General features: G+C 39.1%; 1 protein-coding gene and 1 long non-coding RNA gene across 5 annotated transcripts in view; one reads left to right on the top strand and one right to left on the bottom strand.

Moving 5' to 3' along the window:
• The window catches only part of LOC107669701 (uncharacterized), a 9,594-nt gene extending 7,649 nt beyond the window's left edge, over positions 1-1,945 (top strand). Inside the window, exons 2-3 of the long non-coding RNA XR_001632021.1 lie at positions 1,447-1,495; positions 1,592-1,945. This is a non-coding gene — a long non-coding RNA (uncharacterized LOC107669701). The remainder of the gene's footprint in view (positions 1-1,446; positions 1,496-1,591) is intronic.
• Positions 1,946-4,088: 2,143 nt separating this feature from the next.
• Positions 4,089-11,234, bottom strand: part of LOC107669700 (tumor protein p53-inducible nuclear protein 2-like) — an 8,578-nt gene continuing 1,432 nt past the window's right edge. For 2 of the 4 annotated variants that reach the window (XM_016462050.1, XM_016462049.1), the window contains exons 2-4: positions 10,258-10,593; positions 8,472-8,898; positions 4,089-5,808 (exon numbers count right to left, since the gene is read on the bottom strand). In XM_016462050.1, coding sequence (XP_016317536.1) covers positions 5,541-5,808; positions 8,472-8,898; positions 10,258-10,378 — 816 coding nt within the window. In that variant the 5' untranslated portion in view covers positions 10,379-10,593 and the 3' untranslated portion in view covers positions 4,089-5,540. Of the gene's footprint in view, positions 5,809-8,471; positions 8,899-10,257; positions 10,594-11,069; positions 11,116-11,234 lie in introns of those variants that run through there. The other 2 variants (XM_016462051.1, XM_016462052.1) reach the window with 2 other exon arrangements.

Here is an 11,234-nt window from a genome sequence, read left to right as displayed (position 1 = left end):
AAGTCACAGCAGCACAACACCAATCATTTAATGTAACTACAATAAAATCATTTAATTAAGACTGAAATATTTTAATTTAAATGTATTTTTAAATGCTTTGCATTGTGCAAAATTATCACAAATTATTACTAATGCTTTGTTTAATGGTATGTCTCCTCATTTACAGTTAGAGCAATGATGTGAACATGAGTTCCATCAACGGCTCCAGTAACTCCAGGAAAGCCCACAATCCTCACAAAAGTTGTTTTTGCAGTATGGTTTGGCGGTCAGTTGAAAATGCAATAAACTGCCATACAGTAGTGACCAAAAGTGATGTCTGGCCTAGAACATTTGACATATTTTCATCCTTAATTTAAAAAAAAAATGTGCAAGATTTTGTAAGCATATTGCATAGTTGCTTAGTCAGTTGTTTTATTTGTGATAATAATGCAATGAAACAAGCCAAATTTTGCGGTCATCATTTTTGGCCATGCTATCATACAAAGACATTATGAACACATGCAAAAACAAGAGGACCAATGAAATGTAAATAACGTATGTTGTAGTCAATGTGCCAATTTAGTGATTTTGTCACTAGATTTAGTGACTTCCGCATCCCTTTAGAGACTTTTTTCAAAGGCCTAGCAACAAAATCAATTACAAACGTTATCTACATTCCGAGACTCTCCCATGACGTCATAAAGGCGAGTTCACTGATCTATATAAATATAGATCAGTGAACTCACCTTTATGAGGTCATCTAGCAACATTAAGTGACCAGTTTTAGCTACTTTCAATTGAAAGCAGTTGGCAACACTGGTCAGTGTTTTTTTGTCCTTTGTATTTTAACGGTTTAAGTGAAATGTGGGGTCATAAAAAAAAAAAATCAAAACACTGTTGCATTTGGTGGGGTTAGTGCCACAATATGTAAGAACCTGCTTACTGTGTCATCACCGGTGCATTGCTGCATTTTTCCAATTTTCCAGCCAAAAAAAATTAATTACTACTTTCATTTCTGCTGTTAGAGCATTGACTTGTTGAGTGGAAGAGGTTATTACATTTTTTACTTTAAAGTTTTTATCAAAAACGACTTTTTGATCTTTACAATTAAGTTTGTATCGTTTTATCAACTCCATATTATCATATAAGTCCAATATATTTTCGCTGGAAAGTGTTTGTCGTCTCCTCTTTGCTGCCATCTTATTACTCCTAACTAGGTTAGGAGACCTCTCCAGCTCTCTTAAATAATTCAGGAGCTGAGACCTCTTTTAACACTTAGGAACCTTTATGAATCACTCTTATTCTTAAGTCTAGGAATAAGAGTAAAATTACGTAATTCTTAGAATTTTGACACACTTAAGACTAAACTTTTACTTTGAGCGGCTTTATACATACGGCCCCTTGCCATATTTATTCATTTTTATATGTTTATGTTTGAGTCATATTTAATTGTAACATTCATTGTAGGTGTTTTAAAGTCATGTGCATGAAGACAGAATAAAGAACAAGCACACAGGTAAATGTTGCAGTTGCATCCTGAGTATTTATTGTTATTGTCTTGTACCTGCATTTCTGCAAAGATGCTGGAAACCCATCATAGTATTTTGCATAGGTCTCTGATGCCCATGTCATGTGGATGAAACAGTCGGCACATCATGAAAACCATGCAGAACAGTGAAAGGCACAATCACCATAGATATCATATACCGATAATTTTTAATACTCTATTTGTACTTTGTTACTAAGGTGAACATCTCTTCTAATAACAACATGAGGAAAAAATACAAGCATATTTATTTGTGTTGTCTTTTCTCATTTCATGTTTTCAGTCAAGCCTCCCTTAAATCACAAATAACTATCGCTTCCACCAGCCTCTCATGAGGCCTAACGGACATCATTCTAGTCCCACAAATGAGATGAATCATATTGAACACACACACACACACACACACACACACACACACACCCTTAAATCACAAATAACTATCGCTTCCACTACGGATATCATTCTAGTCCCACAAATTAAATGAATAATATTGAACACACACACACACACACACACACACACACACACACACACAAATAACACAGAGTATACAGTAACCAGGTGTTACCCTGAACAGCAGTGGCGGATCTGTTCAGAGGGCAGAGATCACTGATTTAATGCGCATGCCTTGTCCACTTCATCTAACATGTAGAAACAATGCAAATAGAAGACAACCTTCAAGTGGACGATGTTAAGGACCCTTGTAAGGCTGCAGGGCATTGGATTTTCCTAGATACACCACTGACATTCGTACTGCACTCTCTGTGGAGTCAATATAATGTAGAAACAGTCAGTTTCAAATGAAAACAAAGAAATAAAAGCATATTTAGATTTACATTATAGATTTATAGATTTATACTTACATTATTTTTGTTAATAGATAGCTTTAGATAGCCTACTATATTAATAGATTTTGGCAGGTGATAGCAAAGTCTACAAGAAGAACTCTTAAAATTATTCAACATTAAACTGAGAGAAGAAATAAAAGAAAATTGCATGTAAAATCAAATCCTCTCAATGCAAAACAGCTCAATGGTGGTATTGACAACATGGCAAACGTTGGTTCCTATCATAAAATACCCAGTAGAATGAAGTGTACTCAAGTTTTTGGAACAACATACGGTTAAACGATACCATGAAAACAGGAAGGTGATGTTTCAAAATCAAAATAACGCAAACACTGTAAATAGTTTGCAATTATATACATGTGAATGCAACTAATTGTTTACCTCTTAAGGTAGCTTTTTTCCCCAACTCATGCATGTTGGCATCTCATTCACCATTGCAAACGAAAACAGCATACTGCTTTATGATCCTCCATAAAACGTAAGACAGTGCAAACTTCTCAAAGTCTCAAAAATGTACAAACAGTCATATAATTGTATACTTTCAGCACCATAGTTGGTCTATTCATTACTGAATACACATAAGAAAGATGGTGGACGCATTTCCTGTAAATGTGCCGAGAGTATTCGCTCACTATCAAGAAAGAGCACATTTTAGGATTCGACGTATGCGTTAGTGTGAGTGCATGTGTGCTGGGTCCGTCACAAGAGAGATGATGACCCAGCAACCTCTGATCGACAGACATCAGAATACAATGAAGATGTAAAGCACAATCGTATAAGCAATATTTAAGAGGCATGATGAAATGCAAATAATAACATTGTCTGAAAAACAGATGTTTTGAGAAGCAGAGAAATGGTCATGGGAAACGTTTTCGTTCTTTGTCTCTGTGGTCACAGTGATTTCTCACAAATCATTAAGTGTGTGACCGGTAGGGGTTGCACCGACTAGTCGACTTCAATGCTCTGCCATGACGCTTTAAGCTTGACGTCGACTAGTCGCTGGTCCTATAGAGGGCGCAACAGGATAAGAAATCTTTGATGGACTTCCACATTTACGCTCCATTTCCAAACAGTTAAAATGACAAATAAATGCATACTCTGAAAGCGCTCCGTGTGATTATATTACTGGATGCTCGAAATTGAACGGGAGAATGCACGTTTTAAACAGCTTATTGTACAGGTAAGTTAATCGCCGTTCTAATCTAATGCGCTGCTGCAATGTAACGCACACACATAGGCTACATACAGTAGCTCGTACAGTACATCACGCGCAGATCGCGTGCGCGCACAATCATTCAGAGCAGAAATGTATTGTCAACACTGTTCTGTGATTTCTCAATAAAATAGCTTAGAAACTGAAAAGTTCAAGCATATATTTCTTAATAACTAAATCTCACAGCTTCACTACTAGTAGAGAGACGCTGCCAGGCAGAATTAATTCACACACGCAATCGCTCTCACTAATGCACTCATATTAATGTAATCTTTACTGTGCTGCTTTATCTGTATCTCATTTAGAACGAGCAGAAATCTGTGAGAAATATAATGACTCAAAGACAAAAGAACTGATAGAAATGAGCTGTTATAGGAGCAATAACCATGTGGGCAGCGCTGTGTCATATGCCATAGCTGTGCACAAGGTGCACCCCTAGTGACAGGGGAACTTTCGAGCTACACTGAAAACTTTGCAGTGGACAAGCACATGAAGGGACTGATTTTTTTTTTTTTTGTGGTCAATCTCACAAAAACATAAAGACAAATTGCATCCCAAAATCAAAAGCAATTGTAATATGCACAATATGCAGCCACCTTGACATGTTTTGTGAGATTCACCCATCAGTAATCCTCCATGAAGGAAATAAAGAGTCACAATCTAAACTATCCTGCACATTCTAAGCAATTATATCCATAGCCTATGGCAACCTCTCCTCGTTCTATATGTTGATCATGTGAGCTGTAAAGATAATTAGTAATGTGTTGTTGGCATAGTATGAGTACTATTCATGATGGACTCGACCTCAGTTTACTTGAAGGCTCCGTTTCAAAATCTAGTGAGCTAGATTCCTTAAGAAGCTGCCTCAAGAGACATGAATTAAAATAGACTTCAATAGATTTTGATGGTAACATGTTGCTAAGCTGTTTTCTATACTTTTGGTACTGAATGAGTTACAAAGTGCACAAGAGTTTTGATGCTTACAGTTGATTCCAATAGAGTTTGGTGTTAGCATGTTGCTAAGCTAGCGCAAGGCCACACTCTAATAAGCACAAATTCATAGCACACATAAATATTGGGTGAAAATATCTATTTTTAAATACACTGGGGTATTTTTTCCCATTCAGAGTATGTACAGAATTGACAGTGCCCGCTTTCTCCACCATCTTGAATTGATTTCTTCAATGAAACTGTCTTCTCTTTGAAGGATACTGCCTTTGTGGAAGCACACCTATAAAAGGTGTTTCCTAGATGCTGTCTAGATAGGGATCCCACTAGGTTTAGGAACAGAGGTCATATAATAGCAAACAATTAAATGAAATTGTTTGGGGGTTGAATTACTTTTGAAAGTTAGCACCACTATGCTGAAAATCAGGCAGCAACATCTACTTTGAAATGACCTCTTTACAAACATATCCCGCTAGATTTCTCTTGCTCTGCAAACTCTCAACTGCTTGTATATGTTTCTATTCTTGCTCACACCTTTATCTACATACATATCATTCTTGTTGTTTTTAAGTGACCCTTCCATTGCTGTAGTAGCTTTTTTTCAATGTGACATTGCAGGGTACGAATCTCTTCTGGAAATCTTAGGGTCATGTTTCTATGAAGCATTCAGTGCTTGGCTCATTCTTTTGACAATTTAACCTGATTATATTTCAACGAACAGTGCCAATGTACCTGAAGTGTCATTGTTATACATTTAGAGGGATGCATGTAAAGATACAGAGTTTACACGTGTCTCCTTTTCAGCTATACTCCCAGACTGGGAAACTGATTTAGGCTGGTGCTCAAAAACAAACCTGATTAATATGAAACTGAATAAAATTATTGACATAAAACCAGTAAAAGCAAAAGGAGGACTTTAGAGGTCAATTAAGAAGGTAGGGGATTCATTGGGAGGTGTGGGTTTCTTGGGGTGTGTAATAATGCCCTCAATGTAAACTTTGATGCCTCAATGGCAAAAGTTGCGCTGGCACGGTTGGTGCAGGAAGGAGTTGCGGGTGTGGGTCGCGCACCATTGGACCTGTTCACGCACACGGTTTTGTCGCTGCATGCGGTTGCGTGCCAGGTGGCGACGCTCAGTGCGGGCTTTGGCCCTCTGGACCCTGGAGACCTGGGTGACTTTAGCAAGGGCTCCAGCCTGTGCGGCTGCTCCTCGGGTCACCCGTGTGGGCATGCTGCTCCTGGTCACAGCAGGCACTGCTGATTCAAACATCCGGCTGGAACATTGCAGATAGGAGGAAGAATGGGATACGTTTGAGTGAGAAGCAAATGGACAGAATGGAGTGAAATTGAAATGAGAAGAAAAGAAGATGGAAGACAAAATTAAGACAGTGTCCTCAAAACTCTGAAACAATTGAATTAAAGTTTTTGATATTCAGCATGATTTTTTTTGGTTTAAGTCAGGGGTGTCCTAGTCTCAGCCTCAGACGTCATGCCCATGGACCGTTGGCTGAACGTCTGATGCATACGGCACACAAAAGTGGAAACACTTCAGGAGTTTCGAAGTCGTCATCGGATTGGTTGAATTCTACAGGATTTCCGGGAGACGTGTGTCGCATTCTATAAGGTTCCGCCTGGAAACAAAGATGCCGTGACGCCAAACCCCCTCACGAAAGAAGAAAGCCGTCGTGTTTACAACTGTGACGACAAGCGCTTATCAGGATCAACTAAACACTGGATTCTCAAAAGTATGTGAAATATTTAAAGTTCGCGGCACAGAATCTTTAAAATACGTCCGAGAGTTTTACACACCGTTCTGTTATTGTGGTGACATTTCCACGCCCCGAAATGTGCCGCTGAATGAAACGAACTGTGATTGGTTGTTTCACATGTCGGTCAAACGGCCTCATGGGCGGGCCTTGACCAAAGAAAGTTGCCATGGATTCCAGACCTTCAGCCGTCAGTCTGAAGGTCTGGCTACGCGAGACTGGGGGTGTCCAAACCTGCTCCTGGAGAGCCAAGGTCCTGCAGAGTTTATCTCCAGTTCGCCCCAACACACCTTGATTATCTGGTTCAGGTGTGTTTAATTGGGGGTGGAGATAAACTCTGCAGGAGGCCCTTGAGGACCAGGATTGTACACCCTTGCTGACAAATCCTACAAAAGAGGTGTCCAAACCTGCTCCTGGAGGGCAAACATCCTGAAGAGTTTAGCTCCAACCAGCACCAACACGCTTGCCTGGAAGTTTCTAGTAAGTCTGAAGATCATGATTAGTTTGGCTCTATCTGAAATTGCACCCTATATCTTTAAATTGGGCCCTATTTGAGGGGACAGCCATTTGTAGTGGTGTCCGAAACAATAGTGGATGTTCTCGCATGCAGTCATTCAGTCCCACAATGCACCGAGTGTACAACCGGTGCACGCTCAACGGCTAGAGAATACCCATAATGCACTGTGAGAGTCGCACGCTGAATGAATTCCCGCGTCTCGCCAGAAGAAGGCGCCCGCAGCTGAATCATCCATCCATTCATTTTACAAAACGCTCGTCCATGGCATAATACAGTGTAATACAACACAGGTATAAATTCATTGTAAATTGATTATTATATTGTTGAACTAGGGTTTATGCATAATTTCCATTACAGAGTTCAAGATACATCCTTTAATCTTACTACTGGAGCTGCCAGTTTTAAATGATTATTAAAGAGCAAGCACAAACTATGCAAAAGCGGCAGTCCTTCTGGTGCACTCACTCACTCGTTTTTATTCACTCCTTCAAGTGAACTGTATTAGTGGCCTAATGTAGGGAACAGTGAATAAGGGTATAGTGGGCGATTTCGGATACAGCCTTTGTTCAGGTTGGAGATAAACTCTGCAGGACAGTGGCCTTTCAGGAACAGGTTTGGACACTTGTCCTACAATATTAATCATATACAGATTTTGAATACATTGGTTTATAGTTGAACAAAAATGGTTATCAACAGCCAATATTTTCAATTGGCCTATATTTTCTATCGGGAATGTCTGATCTTTTTGATATTGAGAATATTTGTGCAGAGCACGTTTTAGAGGCAGTGTACCAAATTTTTTAAAAATTGTCCACCAGGTGGTCCTATAATATGTGAATTTCTTAAAGGCTACGTCCGAAAGCTGATTGCATGACAGCATTTATGAACAAAGGTACCTTCCGAAACTGATTTTGGATGGGCTTCTGAGGTAGCATAATAGTTTAATGATCTACAGCAAAACAGAAAGAGCTTTTGTAATAACTAAGCAAATATTTAATTACTACAGTACTCATTTCTTGCTAGAATGACATCAAAAGTGGAAAAAGTTGGAAAAAAACATACATTTAAACAAACTAACTAGAACTTTCAGATGCCATCTTTATTTTTAGCTCAATTGTGACGGAATCGAATGCATAGGATTGTGGGATATCAAAGGTGCAGCGAAGGATACATCTATGCTGCCTTCAAAAATCAATCAGATGAAAATATCTCAGGATATGACACGAATGCAGATTTTTTCTGATTAAGGTTGGAGCAAAACTCCTAAGACCCCTGAAATAGGCTCAACAAAATGTCCAATGTCAGCAAGTAATAAAGATGTGTTAGTCCAGGGTGTCCAAACTTGGTCCTGGAGGGCCACTGTCCTGCAGAGTTTGGCTTCAGCTTGCCTCAACACACCTGCCTGGAAGTTTCCAGTTTGCCTAGTAAGACCTTGATTAGCTGGTTCAGGTGTGTTTAATTGGGATTGGAGCTAAACTCTGCAGGACATTGGCCCTCCAGGAACAGGATTGGACACCCCAGCATTAGTCCTTCCATGTTTTTGTCCTAACCAATTGTTACAACAATACATTTTGTCATTTGTTTTACATAAATAACAGAAACTAAGTGAAATCTCACTGCAGAAAAGAATGCAAACAGCAGAAGTGAAATTTACCTGACACTGCCAGCCAGGCTGGTGGTGCTCTCTTCCACTGGGAGAGGGCCAGCTGAGACGTACACGGACATGCTGGGGTGCTCGATGAGGAGGTCCTCCATGGGGCTAGCCTCCGCTGTGGCTCCCTCTGCAGTAAAACAGGGGGGAGGGGTGACAAACCAGCTCTCATCCATGCTGCAGTCACTACAGGAGCTTGAGCCCCGCTCGCTTAAGAACACATTCACTTCTACTGACTCAAGGTGAGAGAAGGAGGCGGGATCAGGAGGAGAGCTGATGGAAGGGAAGGAAGGATGTGCTGCCTGTATTCTGCTTGCTCTAGTCCTGCGGTTTCTGCAGGTGGGAGGAGAGGGGCCGCATATCTGAGATGCATGACATTCACTGCGGGGACGGGCACATGCTACTGAAGCTGCCTCTGGCCCATCCTCACCTTCAGTGAAGTAGGAAGTGACAGAAGACAGAACAGGGTGTGTTTCCAGAATATGAAAGGTTTGGTTGAAGCCATGCGAGTGGGGGATGCCAGTACCATGAGCACACATACCAAAAAAAGGAATTCATTCAAATATGGACAAATGAGAAGGGATACAGAAAAATATAGAAAATAGGAATACTGCCATTAGTGTCTTATAACCCTTTTAAAATATCATTATCACCATGTATTACTTTATAAAGTCTCAGCGACTTTGTTCCAAAACGTAGTGAGACGCCATGTGCAGCATTGCAAAAGGGATATGTGTAATTTCTAGTAAAAGTCCGAAAGGCCCAATTGGAACCAGTATAGCAACACTGGCTCAACCATTGGCACAGTCGGATGGGACTGTCGGGAATAATGGCTAATATAAGGGGAGATTGGCACTGAAATTCCACACTTCACCTTACTTATGTCCTGTGGGAGTAACAAAACTCAGATCTCAAGAGGGTGATAGAGTTACCTTTGAATGCCTGTTCATTAAACCAGGCTATTATTTCAGGTAGTTATAAACATGTTGACAGTTGCTTAGAAATAAGCAACTGCTGCGCTCGAATGGCCTACTACTTTCCAGAGAGGTTCTGGAGTGTGCATTTGATGTCCACTTTACTATGAAGAGAGGAGTTGTGAATGGCACACAACTGACGCTGGTAGGTCATGTGACAGTGACAACATGGTGGCTGTAGTACATCCGAATTATATTCATACTACTCATATTTAGACTATATAGAAATTTTTTTAATTCTTTCAAATCAAATATAGTATTTACTAGACAGTATGCGGTTTCGGACTATGATGGTAGTTGATCTGGTTAATTATGCTAATGCACATTATAGCACCATTTGCATTCTTTGCGTTATTAATTGCAGTCTGGCACATTTTGGAACTCAACAACACACAAAATTGAGCATGTGTAGCTAGAAGTGTTTATGTTTACATACTCACATAAAGTATGTTTTGGGCCTTAGAGTATCATGTTAGCATTTGATTCCTTTGTGCTTTTTATACGTGACTGAAAAAACAGTTGCTGGCAATATAAAAACATTTCAGACCAGGTTCTGTGGTGGTTGTGATGTGGCCTCAGAAGATATAGCTGCCTTAGGCAGTTCACTAGGTTTTGGAACCAAGCTGATGTTTTCAAAATTAATATATTTATATTAATCCACTACATACAGTAGATTGTTGCCTTGTTACCCCGACATACTCTTCAGACTTGAAACTACCATGCATATAATTTACTCCTTGCCTTTATTTTGTGATCTGTATAAATGTATTTCCCATTAAAGACAGTGTTTTACGTTGTTTGTGTAGGACACTCACCGTGCAGATTGACCAGGAGCCATCCCTCTTCATCAGCCTCAGACACACAGGGCTTCGGTCCCTTCAGATCTGGAGTAACTTCTTCGCTTCCAAAGAACAAACTGGTGAACCGCTGGAACATGGCTGCCTCGGAGGTCAAAGGTCACAGTTTTTTGTTTCCTGAGGAATAGCTGCCTTATAAGGTTTTTTTTTTAATAGCTATTTTATTAACTATAGTCACTAATGTTGTTGTTTTTCAGTGATGTAACAGATGGCAGGTTGATCACAGGTGTATGGGCCTTTTTTGAGTCTCAGAGAAGGCGCAGTGTAATATAAGGTCTCACTTGGTGCAAAGATCTACATTTGATAAAGACAGAAAAAAGAAGAACAGAATTGGTCAAGAAAACCAAAATCATATCATAAAATAACATTTCATAAAAATAACATTTAGCAACCGCTAGAACAACAGATTTGGTGGCACTACAAGTATTTTTGTGACATTGTATAATATAATATAATAATGTGGTTCAGAAATTATTTGTATCACTATTATGTAAATGTAATTTTTTTATTCTTATTTTTTTTTGCATTACAGAATTGGTATTTAGGGTGGAAATATACTTTGTCATAAAACTGTCATGAAAATAATGTCACAGTGTAAAAAAAATCATAATGGTCCTAAACACGCTACATTTCTTCATCTTGTAATTTTAGGTTGACCGGTACTTGTTAATTATGACTGGAATATGAATATGAAATGTAACCAGTATCTACCAGTCTCTGTTAGAATTTTAAATTGAATTTTAATCATAAGAGAGATTACAGACAATTACCATTATAGTTATAAGTGTAGTGATCCGTGAACTATATATACAGTATATGTGAACTATTTGTTCATATATACATAAATTATTTTTATTGTATTTTACATAAATTAGTTTTATTCTTTGCATCTTATTCACTGAACAGGGGGAAAAAAAAAAAAAAAAAGTCCCAAT

The sequence above is a fragment of the Sinocyclocheilus anshuiensis genome, unplaced genomic scaffold (genome assembly GCF_001515605.1).
Source record: "Sinocyclocheilus anshuiensis isolate Anshui unplaced genomic scaffold, SAMN03320099.WGS_v1.1 scaffold416, whole genome shotgun sequence".
In the NCBI taxonomy this organism is placed as follows: domain Eukaryota; kingdom Metazoa; phylum Chordata; class Actinopteri; order Cypriniformes; family Cyprinidae; genus Sinocyclocheilus; species Sinocyclocheilus anshuiensis.
Note: the sequence above shows the minus strand (reverse complement) of the source record. Positions and strands in the feature narration are given on the sequence as shown.